Raw genomic sequence first — 14,905 nt, forward strand, 5'->3', positions numbered from 1 at the left:
CTTTTATCCTCTGGTCAGCAGATTCCATCAGAAAGGCATCTCCTCAGAGGCCATGGCTTGTGGAAAAACTGCTGTTAGTTGTCACCCTGCTCTGCTTCTCTCTTAGCTACTCTCCCATGGGGAAAAAAACTAGGCAAAACCAAAAAGCAGGCAGGTCCCTTTGGAAGAACAGAGGAGAGGAGAACCCCGGCTGGGGACGTGCAAGTTCAAAGCATTAGGTCTTTGGCTTCAAGTAATCCCTAGTCATAATTTAATCAGGGTCCAGAGGCCGATAACATTGAACATTTCCTTTTTTTTTAAACTTATTTCTTGGGAACTAGCCTAATTGTCTCTGTGGGCCACGTTCTTAGCTTGTCTCCCCCACGGGACCCAGTTTTTCCTTTGTTTGATTCTTTGCTTAATGTTATGGTGAAACAAAGAAACCAAGTTTCGCCTAGATAAACAATTTATTTAGGAACACAGGCAAGTTGCAAAATAAATTGGGACCAAGGCTCTCTGTAACCAAGGACCCTGAAACTTGGTTTCTATACAATTAAAATACAGTTTGGAGGGAGTGAAAAACAGGATTAGAGGGACTGAGACATCTGGTTTCTCGATGGTGGAGGATTTTGGGAGACACTGAAGTAAAAGGGTGAGGGAGCAGTTTTGTGACATTCCTTAAGTTGAGTGACCTTTGGGAGGGGGAGTAATCTTGTGACTTCTCCAAAATTAGATGACTTCTAAGCAGCAGAAACTTAGCCTCACAAAATGGTGGATAAAGGCAAAAGGGAGTCACTAATGCTATTTTTAATATAATACCCAGTCCCCTGAGTTAGGCTTGAATTGTTTGCTTTTCTCTTTGGGTGAGAGCCATTTGGGAAATTAAAGCCTAACTATCCTCTCAGAACTCTAAGTCCCATGCTGGGGCCAGGAAATCCAATGGACTCCAGTGGCTTGCACCGTACCTGGCATACAGTTGGTGCTTAGTAAGTGCTAGGTGACTGTTTTGCCTCAAGTCCCTGTAAGAACAAGGGAAGAGTGGGGCTCAGGGCCTTGTTCTTAGCGCCATCTCCTGGCGGCTGTTAGAGAGCAAGGCAGAAGCCAAGAGATGATTCTACTCCTGCCCTTGCTAACTGTCCCTTCTGACACTGGTGATATACTACCGACCAGTTGATCAGCCTTCTCCTTGAATAGTGAGCTATGAGTTTAGGAAAAATGATTGGGTAGACATTTTCACTCTGCAGCCTAATCTGGAGACTCGAGGTCTCAAATTGTCAGTTACTCTCAGGGAGCTAATGGGCTGGTGGGTGTTATCTTGGATAAAATGTTAAGGTGAAATCATGGGTTCAAATCCTCCCTTAATCCCTCTGTGGCACTGGTGAGGAGGGAAAGGGTAAAAGATGAGAGAGAAGAATAAACAGGAAAAAAAAACAGGATGGAGGGAAACATACAGTAATCATAACTGTGAATGGGATGACCTCACCCATAAAATGGAAGCAGATAGCACAGTAGATTAAAAACCAGAATCCTACAATATATTGTTTATAAGAAACACACCTGAAGCAGAGAGATATGCACAGAGTAAAGGTAAGGGCTGGAGCAGAATCTACTATGCTTTAGCTAAAGTAAAAAAACCCAAAAACCAGAGGTAGTACTCATGATCTCAGACAAAGCAAAAGCAAAAACAGATTTAATTAAAAGAGATAAGCAGGGAAATTACATTTTGCTAAAAGGTACCATAGACAATGAAGTAATATCAATATTAAATACATATGCACCAAATGGTATAGCATCCATATAAATGAACTTCCCTAAGATTGCCCATCCTAACGCAGCACCCCTCCACTTCACATACCCCACCCCCAAACATACACCAACGAGGCCAATGGACTGGTCACCACTGTGTGTCCACCAAACTCCATAGATAGTCACTGATAAACTTCTTAGAGTGCTGGGTGCTGTCGAAATGGATAGGCTGGGCAATGTTGGGACCATGATGAACTGAGGAGCCAAAGTAAAGGAAAACAAATTTCTATTTACAACCCCGCCCCCCACCCCATTGGGACCCTTGACCCCTTGACAGTCAGAGAAGGATACTGCCTTTGATCACAGTTGGTTCACATTCATAGTCCCACTCAATTTTACTGACTCGATGATAAAGTTGAGACACATATCTGCAAAACAAAACTCAAAAGGTTTGATGATTGGGAATATGTTAATATTCTAGCTGCAAGTTATTAGGGATAGTGTAGTTTCATTCACTGAAAGAAATTTTGATTCCTTTAACCGATTTGGGCCTCAGGTTTCCCGTCTATAAAACGAGAGGGGCTGGACAGGATGACCTCTAAGGTTCCTTTCAGCTCTACATCCTATGATACTTCCAAGCATTAACAGACAGTTTCATGAGTTGGGGTAGCCAATCTTCTGGTGATCTCTGTACTTAATTTGGTTGTTCCTTGAATGATGATCGGCAATGGGGCCCAGCTTGGTATGACCTGATAGAGCTCGTGCTCCACTGGTATAACCTCCAAGAACCCACAGTCACTTCCATACCATTTTGAAGCATCAAAGTGGGATGTACTAGACGCTGTCAAGAATCTCTGCTGAAAATGGAGGTCATTTTATTAGATCACACACATCACATCTAACATGAGTATGGCTTCCTGGTGATGTACATCATGGGACACTTACACAGCTGAAGGAATCACAACAGTTGAATCTTCATCCACTTCTCCTTCTGTCTTTGTGAGGTCTTGCTCCATTTCCTTGAGTTCTTCCAGCTCTTTCATCAACAGAGTGCAACAGGAAGTTAAAGAGCTATTCATTTTTGAATACTCCCCTCTTGGGCCTATCAAAATCGCAATACTGGTATCTAATATGAACAGCTTTCTCCCAAATCCACAAACATATGTAATTCACAAGAAACTTGAAGTACATTTCAAAGGACAAGTCTTTGCTGGAGGTTGGCTCTGAATTCAAGCTTGTGGAAAAGGATAGTAGAAGCTATCCCAACAGATAAATGGTCAGAGTTTGACTAGGTAATTGCCAAAAGAAGAAATATAAGCTATCAACAACTATATGTAAGAATCCTCCCAATCAATAATAAAATAAATGCAAATTAAGCTTCAGCTCTCTGAGGTTTCACCTGGCTTCCAAACTAATATAGATGACAAAAGATGAAAATGATAAATGTTGGAGGGGCTATGGGAAAATGAATGTACTACTGTACTACTGATGAAGCTATAAACTGTTGGAAAATAACTGGGACTTATACTTAAAAAAGTCACTAAAGTGTATAAACTTTTTGACCCAATAATTCTACTACTAGGCATATATTCCAAGGAGGTCAGGGTGGAGGGAAAGGTCTCATAAATACAAAAATATTTTAGCAGCACTTTCTGAAGTAGCAAAGAACTGGAAGGAAAGTAGACAGCCTTCATTTGGAGGACGTTTGAAGAGTATGAAGAAGCCATACTCTCGGGAAAACATGTATGAACTTAGGTAGAGCAAAGTAAGCATCATCATAACAACTGACATGATAACCATAATCAGGTAAAGGAAAACGGCACAGAAAACCTTGGAATTCTTGGTTGGTGCAGCAGCCAATCATGGCTTCTGAGGACTGATGATGAAACCTTTCTCCTGCTTCTCAGTAAAGAGGCAGCATACTATATGTGTGGAATGAGGAAGATACTTTTAGACATGGTCAGTGGTTTGATTAGTTTCTCCATGACTGCATTTATGTGTTAGAGGAGCAGCTTAATGTAGGGGATAAAAAGCTGGCCTTTGGGCCAGGAACACCTGGATCCTAGCCCTGCCTCTGACATGTATTGGCTATGTGACCCTGGACAAGTCACTTACCTCTCAGTACTATAGGCAGCTCTCCAAGACTAAAAGTTACAGAGAGATGCCAACCTGTGTTGGTAGAAGGAGTTTTCTCATTCAGGTGTTCCCTATATCAATGAAATCATAGGTCTAGCCTCTATCTCTACTTATGTGTTATAACTGAGAATTCTCTAGACACGGGGGTAAGTCACTGGAAAGTTAAAACGATATTAAAAAAATCAATAACAATATTTTAAAAGAAAAAGGACAAGGATATTGGAGATCAGCCTTTAGACTGGCATCTTTCTCGCTGGTTTTCTGAAGCTCAGATTCAATTTTCTGTAACTTGGATTCAACATATTGTGCTGTTTCTTCCTCATCAATTAATTTCTGGGCCACGTCTTCCTCCATAGTAAGGATCTCTGCAGACAGACCAGAAATGGTGCATTTAACATCAGATGCTTAGTTAGGAAAAATAGTGACTAGCCAAGGTTCCCTGTCCTTCTGGGAAAACAGGAAACGTACCGTACGAATAAGAGGTGTCTTTCTTTTTTTTAATTCAATTTTATTTTATTTTTAATTCCAAATTCCCTCCCTGAGAAGGCAAGAAATACAAAACCTATTACAAAATGAAGCCACACACAAAAATTTCTGCATTAGCCATGTTCCAGAAAAAAAAAAGCAAGAAAAAGAGAAAAAAAAGCTTCAATTTTCATTCTGAGTCCATCAGTTTGTTATTTGGAGGTGTATAGCATTTTATATCATGAGTCCTTTGCAAATATCTTGGATTATTGTACTGTTCAGAGTAGCTAAGTCTTTCAGAGTTACTTATCTTTACAATACTGCTGTTTCTGTACAATGTTCTCTTGGGTCTGCTCACCTGGCATCGTACAAGTCTTCCCAGGTTTTTCTGAAACCAGCCTCTTCATTATTTCTTACAGCACAATGGCATTCCATCACAATCATATGCTACAACTTTTTCAGTCATTCCCCAGGTGATGAGCATCCCTTCTTTGCCACCACAAAAAGACATATTATAAATATTTTTACGCATATGAGTTGTTTTTCTTTTTCTTTGATCTCTTTGGGGGTATAGATGTAGTAGCATTATTTCTGGGTCAAAGGACATGCAAATTTTAGTAGTTTTCTGGACATAGTTCCAAATTACTTCCCAGAATGGTTAGACTAGTTCACAGCTTCACCAACAGGACATCAGCGTGTCTGTTTTCCCACATCCCTCCAGCATCTGTGACTTTCCTTTTCTGTCATCTTAGTCAATCTGATGAGTATGATGTGGTACATCAGCTGTTTTAATTTGCATTTCTCTAATTACTGATCATTTAGAACATTTTTCATGTGACTATTGGTGACTTTGATTTTTCCTCTGAAAACTACCTATTCATATCCTTTGACCATTTATCAATTGAAGAATGACTCTAATTCTTATAAATTTGGCTCAGTCTCCTATATATTTGAAAAATAAGACCTCTATCCAAGAAACTTGCTGCAAAGATCTGCCCCCACTTTGCTATCCTGCTCTTCTAATTTTAGTTGCATTGGTTTTGTTTGTGCAATTTTAAAAAAAAATTTATGTAATTAAAATTATCTATTTTACCTCCTGTGAACCTTCCTATCTCTTGTTTGGTCAGGCATTTTCAAATGCCTCTCCCCAAAGATATACTTTCCTTTACCTTGCCTTTAAGAGACAGGCATGGTCTGGGGATATTCGTCTCTTGGCAGAGGGCCACAAGCAGCCTGAGCATGTCTGGTACCAGGGGCAAAAGAGTAGGGTAAGAGAAGCTGCAGGACTCGACACTCCTATGCATCCTCCACACTCCAAAGACAGTTAAAAAGACTCACAGATGTCCCTAATCTAAGGGCTTAGGAGCAAGAAGACTAGGCTTAAGTCCTATACTCCCCACCTCAATGGTTGTCCATTTTCCACTCTCCCTTCAAGGTTCAGCTCAAAAACCACCTCCTTCATGAAGATTCTCTGGTCCTTTCAATCACAAATGATCCTCTCCTTTCCCTGAATTCTTGAAGTGTTTTTGTCCTGTGTTTGCAATATTCATTCATTCAAATGCTGAGTAAGCAGCAATATTTATTTCTAATCTAAAATACATTTGTTAAGTGCCTACTGTGCCAGGCACTGGGAATACAATAAAATAAAGATTGTCACTGCCCTCCAGGAGTGTGCAATATACTGAGGGGAGACAACACACAAAAGGAGACAGGAAAACGAGAACCAGGGGGCATCTTCTTCCATGGAGTCGAAATGAGGCAGAATAGAAGAGGCAGAGTGGACAGCAGTGTGCCATGGTGCTGAGCAGAATTGTGGAGACAAATCAGATAGCCCCCGTCTTCACAGAGCTTAAAAACTAACAGAGAGATATTTGAGAAATGCTCCAGTCTTAGTGCTTTGAGGGTCTCTGATCTCATTGATTTGGGTGCTCCCTGCATTGTGCCAGACTTCAGGCCTCTGGCTCTCAGGAGGTGATAGTCTAAGCTTTTGCAGCCAAAGAGGCAGGTTTAGGCTCAACAAACTCCCAAACATCGGAACTCCCCTACCCAAGGAGATGCCTCTGGAGGCAGTGAGATCCTCTACCCCGGAGGGCTTCAAGGAGAGACAACTGGGCTGGGATGCTGCAGAACGAGCTCTTGGTTGCCTATGGGTTGGGCTATGTAGCTTCTCAAGACCATTCCAACTCTCAGACTCTGGGATTCTGAAACAAATCATCTTGTGGCCAGCTTTCTAGTGAGAAGGGTCTGTAAACCCTGGCTAGACTGGTCCTCAGGAGACATACATTGTCCACCACTAGGGCTATACCTGAAGCTTTCTTCCATCTGGGTGGGACCTGCTAGAGGTGGTATCCCACACCCCATGAGCTTTTAAGAACCCAGGCTCCCCTCCAGGCACAATGAGTGAGACGTGAAGACAAGAGAGATCAATCACATGAATGAATGACTGAAACATTTAATGAGCACTTACTATGTGCAAAGCACTGAGCTCAGTGCTAGGGATACAACTAGAAAAGTATGACATTTCCTGCCATCAAGGAGTTCACATTCTGATGGGGAAGATCACATATAGGGAAGGTACCAGCTGTAAGTCAGATGGAAAGGTTCCACAGTCCTGACGGGTAGAGCAGCAAAGCAGATAGTCATTCTCTGCTATTTTTAGTTAATGTCACTTTTACCAGTACTCTTAGGTTCAGGGTCCTGGATGTCTTCATCAGGGTCTGAGGGGAGATGGTGGTCAAGGTGGTGGTTTGACCTGCCTGGCACATGCTGTCTCTGGCCTAGCAAGTAGGTGGCACTGTGAATACAGTGCTGGGCCTGGAGGCAGAAAGACCTGAGTTCAAATCCAACCTTAGATACTTACTAGCTGTGTGACCCTGGGCAAGTAACTTAACCTCTGTCTGTCTCAGTTTCCTCAAGTGTAAAATGGGAATAATAAAAGTACCTACCTCTCAGGGCTGTTGTGAGGATCAAATGAAATCATATTTGCAAACCTTAAAGTGCTACAAAAACGCTACATATTAGTAAGAAATAACATTTATAAAACGCTTAGTATAGTGCCTAGCTCAAAGTAGGCACTTAATAAACGTCTATTTCCCTCAGGGTACATTGCTGCTTCAGCGAATTTGGCTTGCCTAACTTGCAGCTGGAACTTGGTTGGGAGCATGCAAGTTATGCCATGGGTAAGCAGCTGTTATAGGAGAAAGAACACTGAGTTTGGAGTTAAAAGACCAGGATTTGAGACCTATGTCTAACTTCTGCTAGCCACGTGGCTATAAGCAAGTGAAGAGCTGTCTTCAAGTGTATGCAAGGCTAATGCTTGGAAGAAGAGTCAGACCAGTTCTTGGCCCCGGAGGGCTGACCTGGTAACAATGACTGGAAACTGCAGAAACTTTGGCGGAAAAGAAGGAAAAATTTCCTAATTATTAGAGCCGTCCAAAAATAGGATAGGCTGCTTCATGAGAGAGTTGAGTTCTCCAACACTCAAGGCTTTCAAGAGGAGGCAGGAGAATAATAACAGCTGAGCTTGAAACACAGCTCTTAAGGTTTGTAAAATGTCTGTTAATTATCTCCTATTTCTTCTGCATATAGCTTGCTTTGGGTATGTAACAGAGACCATTTCTTGCCTCTTTTTCTATGAGTAGCACTTAGCACAGTGCCTCGCACACAGTAGGCACTTAATAAATGTTTATTGATTGATATCACATATATTATCTCTTTTGAGCCTCCTAACAATCCTATGAAGTTAATATACAAGGGTCATTATCTCCACTTTTAGAGACAGGGAATCTGGAGGTTAAGTGACTTGCCCCTGGTCATGGGTGAGGAGCTTCAGAGCCAATAATTAAACCCAATTCTCTCCTAACTCCCAGTTTAGCACTCTAGAGTCTCTAAGACCCCAATTTGGTCCCCTCCTTCACCTATTCTGTGTTTCCTTCCCTTTAGTCACCCTATCTGTCATGTACTTCCATTTTCTAGGCTATAATAATAATGAGGTCATACTTTTATGGATCTTAGGAAGGAAGGAAGGAAGGGAGGGAGGGAGCGAGAAAGGAACTGATAGCTAAGTGGAAGTTGGGCTGAGGCCCAACTTGCTTTATGGAATTGAATATTTTATTGGATTCTTCTTAGCTGGGTACTAGGCACTTGCGGGGAAAGCGTTGGGGATGGACTCATGTGCCAAAAACTTCTGTGTGGTGTGGTGGAAAACGTTTTCTCTTTACCCTAAACTTCAATCTCTTCCAATCTACTGAATCCTTCCCTACAAATACACCTAGGTCTTCTTCCTACACTCATTCTCACTCTCACTCTCTCTCACTCTCTCACTCTCTCTCTCTCTCTCTCTCTCTCTCTCTCTCTCTCTCTCTCTCTCTCTCTCTCTCTCTCTCTCTCTCTCTCTCCTTCTCATTATATCCAAGTTCCTAGAAAAAAAAAGCCATTTACACTGATTGCTTCTACTTGCTCATCTCCCACTCAGCTTCCTACACTGTGGTTTTCAACTGTACCACTTGACTGAAACTGCCTTTCCCAAGTTTATCAATGATTCTCAATTGCCAGTTCCAGGGGCCTCTTTGTTTTAACTACCAAGCGCCTCTTCCCCTGGACAATCTTTTCTCACTGAATTTTTCCTGTTTCTCCCCATACTTCCTTCCCTGACAGCTCCTTCTCAATCTCCTTTGTAGGATCACCATTCACATCCAACCTCCACCCTCACTATCTGCATTTATTCAAGGCTTCTGTCTTACATCCTCTTTAATTCCTTTCTACACTCTCTTTCAGCGAGTTCCCAAGTATTTAACTACCATCTCTTTGTAGATGACAACCAAATCTACATCTCTCATCTCTCCTGAGTACACAGTGGCAAACTGTCTACAGTTTTTCTTTATCTAGATGACCCATAAAAATATCAAATGCAACAACTGAACTCATTCTCTTTCTCTCTAAATCTACTCCACTTCTTCACCTCCTCATTCTATCAAAGGTACTACTATCCTTCCAGTCATCCAGATTTGCAATCCTTGAGTCATCCTGGCCTCCTCACTACTCATATCTACTGAGCTGTCAAGTGCTGGTGATTCTGCTTCCACAACACCTCTCAAATACAGCCCAGTCTTTCAGGCTCTCATCACCTCTTTCCTGGACTACTGTGATAGTTGAGAGCCTCCTAACACCAGTCAGGCGTTCTCATTCCCAGTAGTTCCGCTCCCCAAACCACCCTACACCCAGCTGCCAAATTGGTATTCCTTTATTTTTTCTTTTCCTTTTGTTATTCTGAATTTCAATCATTAACAAACATGAACATTTCCATATACAAAGAATAAGAAAAGTTTGTTTCAAAGCTGTCCTTCTTGTCTGTCAAAATGATGTTGCTAAAACATAGGCTTGACCATATTAATTCCCCGCTGAAGAAACTTCAGTGGAGGGGTTGAATAGAAAAGACAGCTACTTGAATAGAAACAGGCAGACAAGCTCTCACATACCTATTCCAGCAAAACCTGAACAAAGCACTACACCAAAAAATAATCAATAAATCTAATTAGGAACTGCAATAAATTATTTTACCCACCCCAGAACTGTACAAAAAGCCGAAGCCCACAGGTAACAGAAAAAGCCAGGGTCAGCAAACAAGATGAAGTTTACCCAGTATAACCCAGGATGGATTAGAGACACTTGGAGCCTACATGGCCCCATATTCTGAGACAGCATGAGCAAAGGCTTCCACAAGAAAGGTCCAGGGTTGTTGGAAACCTTCTTCAGTTCAGACCTTGGAAGACCATGGAAGTTTTAACAGGGTTTGACACTGACAAGGTCCATAGGCTTCTGTCCTGAGACACCACAGAGTGCTCTGAAGATCTAGCCCTTTTTGAACCCCAAAGACCCAGAGATGTGTGTGTGTATAGAGGAGCCCTAAAACCTACCAATACTTTTACAGTAGACACACCCTGGGAGGGTAGAGGTCAGTGCAGAAACACAGGTGACACAGGCTGAGACCAAGCAGGGTGGAATACCCCATGAAAAGCACAGCAGTGGCAAAGTCTGGCCCTGGCACAATGTCCCAATTCAGGAAATAAAGATAGATATATGATTAAATAGAAGACACCAACCACTACAAAGATTTATAGATCCAGAGATATCAAAAAATCCTAGAACCCAGAACAGAGTAACTCTATAACTGCAAGAACAGACTCAAAAGAAAAAAATGGATTATCTATAAGGATGGCATGAATACCCAGAAGAAATGAAAGAGATAAAAAATGAAATAAAAATCCTAGAGGAAAGAATTGCAACAATAAATAGCTTAGAAAATAAAGTGGTAAATCTTATTCAAGTAACAGATTTTTTGAAAATTAGAGTAGGAGGGGGCAGCGAGGTGGCACAGTAGATAGAGCACCAGCCCTGAAGTCAGGAGGACCTGAGTTCAAATCTGGCCTCAGACCAAACACTTGATACTTACTAGCTGTGTGACCCTGGGCAAGTCACTTAACCCCAACTGCCTCACCAAAAAAAAAAAAAAGAAAGAAAGAAAGAAAAAAGAAAATTAGAATAGGCCAAATAGAAATCAGTGAATCTATAAGATGAGAAATATTAAAACAAAAAGATTTCAAAAAAGAGGAAATTAAAGCATCTAATATCAAAAACAACTACTCTGGGGAAAAGGTCAAGAAGAAATAACTTAAGAATCACTGAATTCCCTGAAAACCATGATTTAAAAAAAAAAAAGCCTAAACCTGGGCACTCTGTTTCAAGAAATCATAAACAAAAACTGCTTGGACCTATTACAGCTAGGAGACAAAGTAAAAATAGAAAGAAGCTACGGAGCACCTCCTGAAAGAAACAGTCCAAGAATGTCATAATCAAAATCCAGAATTTCCAGGTCAAAGAAAAATGATTGCAAACAGTGTGAAAGAAAGAATTCAAGTACCATAGAACTGAAGTCAGGAACACACAAACCTTTGCAGGTTCTACCATAAAGGAAAGATCTTAGAATGCAATGCTCCAAAAAGCAAAAGAGGTAGGCTTATAACTAAGACTAATTACTTTCCCTTAAAGGCTGAGTACAATGCCACAGGGGGAAAATGGACTTTTGCTTCTTCTTTTTGGTGAGACAATCAGGGTTAAATGACTTGCCCAGGGTCACACAGCTAGTAAGTGTCAAGTGTCTGAGGCTGGATTTGAACTCAGGTCCTCCTGACTCCAAGGCTGGAGCTCTATCCACTGCACCACCTGGCTGCCTGGAAAATGGACTTTCAATTGAATACAAAACTTTCAAGCATTCCTGATGAATAGAAACGTCAGTGGCTCCACAAAAGACAAATTCTCCACCTTAAAACTCTTCACAATCTAACTCCAGTCTATCTTTCCAGGTTTTTTTTTTGAAACATGACTCCCCTTCATAGGCTTTTCCTTCCAGTCAAACTGTGTACTACTTGTTATTTGATAAGACAGGACACAGTCAGCATTCAGGTCTCTGGACAGGTTATCCCCCATGCCTAGAGTTCTCTCTCTCCTCTCACTTTTGCTTCTTGGAATCTCAGAATCCCTCTGCAACAGTAGAATTTGTCCTAGGTCTTTTGCTATCACAGTGATAAGAGAAACTCTGGCTCAGACTTCTTGCCAACCGTATGAATAAGAAGGAGTTGCTGCCCCAGCCTCTATTGCTCTCATCAGACATTGTCCTCCTATTGTCCCACAGACATCGTTCCTGAAAAGTAGAAGGGCACAGCACCTGCACAATCACGTTTGGGAAACAAGCGATACCTCCCGTTTTGACCAGCTTCAGGTGTCCTTTTTTCTCCCTTCTGTTACCTGTTACTCTTAATTGTTACTCTTATTTTTCCCACCTGCTTTTCACGAAATTCCATTTTTTTATGTGCTTTGGTATTCTCATTCTGTACGAAGTTGCTGAAGCTGATGCCCTGGGCCCACTGACTACTCAACTGAGCCTGTGCTCTGAGCAAAACGATAAAAGTGCAGTTAACCATCTCTGCATCATTGATTCAGTGGCTGGCAGGAGTATTTAATCAATGGACCCTCAGATAATTGTCATCTGACCTTCGAGGTTCAGCTCAGGTACCAACTTCAACCAACTGCCCTTCCTTACACGGCTCCTAGTTATTAGTGGTCTTCTCCCCAAATTACTTGATACATATTTGTATTTACTTAACTGAATGTATGTATGTCACTCTCATCTGGGAGGGGGTGGGGGAGAGAGGGGAGAGCAAGAGAATGTAATCTCCTTCAGGGAATGGATTGTTTTTGCTTTTGATTTGGTATTTCCATTCCCTTGCCCGCAGCAGGCACTTAAAACGTCTTGTTGAATGAATGAGATGCCTTATTGAAGGAGAGCCTTTAGGATGACATTTTGCCCCTCAACCCACCCCCCATCCCATGGAAGCTCCTTCAGGGAACGATTGTCTCACTTTTGGTTTGGTATGCCCCCATTGCCTTGGGTATAGTTTGCACTTCAAAAAACGTGTTAAATGAATGAGACATCTTGTTGAAGTCGAGCTTTTAGGGTGGCATTTTACTCTGCTAAAACAAACATTTCATCAACAAACAAAAAGCACAGGAGAATCTGCATTTGTTCAAGCTTTCAATCCATTATGCAACTAAAGATGTAGTCTGCTATAAAATACAATTTGCAAATTCACCAGATATGCCCTTGATACCTAGATTAGGTAGCTAAATAGATAGTGCAGTAGGTAAGAGCATTGGACTTGGGAGTCAAGAAGATCGAGAACAAATCCCACCTAGGCATCTCCTAGCTGAGTGACTGGGCGAGACACTTAACCTCTCGGGTTCAGTTTCTTCATCTGTAAAATGGGGATGACAATATTAGCACCTATGTCACAGATATGAGATATATATGAGATAACATATATATATGGCATTTTGCAAACCTTAAAGTGCTATATAGATGCTAGCTATTATTATTTTCAGATGTTGCAGAAATAGGAAAGCAGGCATCTGCATCAAAAATTCACTTTTATTTGGTAGTGATAATATTAGTGGGAAATAACTTCCCACAAGCCTTTGGAATTCTTCTCTCATAGAGTATAAAAAGCCTCAGATTTGGAGTTAGAGAACCTTGTTCAAATCTCAGCACTGCCACTTATTGCCTGTGTGACCTTGTGCAAATCAATGAACCTTTCTGGTCCTCAGTATCCTCATTTGTAAAATAAGTTTAGACTAGAGGATCTAAAGTCTCTTCCAGCTCTGAACCTATAAGTCTACGATTCTTCCCAGCTTTGATACTTCATGACTCTATGGGAAAAAGATTTTAGTGATATGATTGGAAGAACCCTAGGATGGAAGTCAGGAGACCTAGGCACATATCCTAGCTCTGCCAATAACTAACAGGCTGCGTTTTTATATGTACTTGCCAATCCCATTAGAATGTAAGTTCGTTTTGAGTTGAGACTGTTTCATTCACTGTACTTGTATTCTGGGCACCTAGGACAGACCTAGGCACTTTGCGGGCGTTTAATCAATCCTTGCTGATTGATTGCTCGAGGGAGGATAATGTTAATTGAGCCCGGGAAGACAAGCTGGAACAAAACAAAAGGTTTTAGATGCCAAAGAGTGGGCTTTGTGTTTAATCCAAGCAGCAATACGGAAGGACAGGTGACTTGGTCAGGGCCCGCCCCCCACGCCAGGCCACGTGCGCCTGCGCTCTGCGTCTTTTCTATTCCTCCTCCCCCCCCCCCGCTCCTCGCGCCTGCGTCCTCTCTCCCTCCGCCCCACGCGCCCCGCTCCAGCACCTGAGAGGAGCCGATGAGTGCTCTTCTTCGTGCTCAGCAGCCTCTCGATCATCCGCTCCTGCCGCCCCAGGAGCCGCCGCACCCGCGCCCCGGCTCGGTTGGGGTTGAGCAGACCGAGCAGTCCCTGGCTCACCTCCTCCATGTCCCGAAACACCGCCATGGCCAGAGCAGAAAAATTCGAGAGGAGCCTACCGGCCCCAAGCCCGCCCAAACTCAAAACGGTCACCGACCCGGCCTCGTTTGTTTTCTTCGCTTTCTATTGGTTTTCCGGCGCGACAGATGTGCACAATAGCCAATCGTCGTTGAGAGGGCGGGGCTGTTCTCGCTGCGCATGCGTGACGTGGTCTCATCCGCTGAAAGGGACTGGTTGATGCCGTGTAGGTTGGGTTACTGGCTGTGTTTCTGTCTGCAAGGCACGTCCTTCTCCTTTGGCAGCCCTCCTGCGCCCCAAACCCCTAACCAAATACCCTGGGCCCTTCTGTGAGGGAAAATAAGCGTTTCTGCACTCGAGTTTGCCCAAAGTCTCCTAACCGGGTCTCCTGTTTATGGTCTCCTCTGGCTCCAATCCCGTATAGAATGTAGGCTCCTTGAGAGTTGGGACAGTTTTATTTCTTTCTTAATATTATGTATACTACTACATAGTAGGTGCTTCACAAATGCTTGTTGATTGAAATCCTCTTATCCAACCATAACCTGCTGGTTTTTCACCTCTCCTTCTGCTTTCCCTTACAAAATATTACCCTTCATCTCCACCCTGACTTCCAATCCCTTGTCACCTCAAATCTCTCCCAGGTCAGCTGCCTGAACCAGCCATTTTCTCT

At 42.4% G+C, this 14,905-nt stretch overlaps 1 protein-coding gene across 1 annotated transcript; it reads right to left on the bottom strand.

The window, feature by feature from the left end:
• Positions 1 to 1,642: 1,642 nt before the first annotated feature.
• SPC24 (SPC24 component of NDC80 kinetochore complex) lies at positions 1,643 to 14,324 on the bottom strand. Its single transcript, XM_020994737.2, has 5 exons — positions 14,085 to 14,324; positions 4,082 to 4,226; positions 2,671 to 2,775; positions 2,077 to 2,153; positions 1,643 to 1,980 (listed from the first exon to the last, which is right to left on the bottom strand). The coding sequence occupies exons 1-5, from the start codon at positions 14,242 to 14,244 to the stop codon at positions 1,874 to 1,876; spliced, it is 594 nt and encodes a 197-aa protein (XP_020850396.1). The 5' UTR covers positions 14,245 to 14,324; the 3' UTR covers positions 1,643 to 1,873.
• Positions 14,325 to 14,905: the final 581 nt, after the last annotated feature.

This window comes from Phascolarctos cinereus, unplaced genomic scaffold, assembly GCF_003287225.1.
Source record: "Phascolarctos cinereus isolate Bilbo 61053 unplaced genomic scaffold, phaCin_HiC Scaffold_4;HRSCAF=312, whole genome shotgun sequence".
Lineage (NCBI taxonomy): Eukaryota > Metazoa > Chordata > Mammalia > Diprotodontia > Phascolarctidae > Phascolarctos > Phascolarctos cinereus.

Excerpts from the sequence above, each read along its gene's own strand:
- SPC24 (XM_020994737.2), bottom strand. The coding sequence starts at position 14,244 with ATGGCGGTGTTTCGGGACATGGAGGAGGTGAGCCAGGGACTGCTCGGT. Across the intron at positions 2,154-2,670 it reads GTTGTGATTCCTTCAGCTGT|ATATGTGTCTCAACTTTATC; the intron begins GTAAGTGTCCCA and ends TTTGTTTTGCAG. Across the intron at positions 1,981-2,076 it reads ACCAACTGTGATCAAAGGCA|TTCATCATGGTCCCAACATT; the intron begins GTATCCTTCTCT and ends TTGGCTCCTCAG.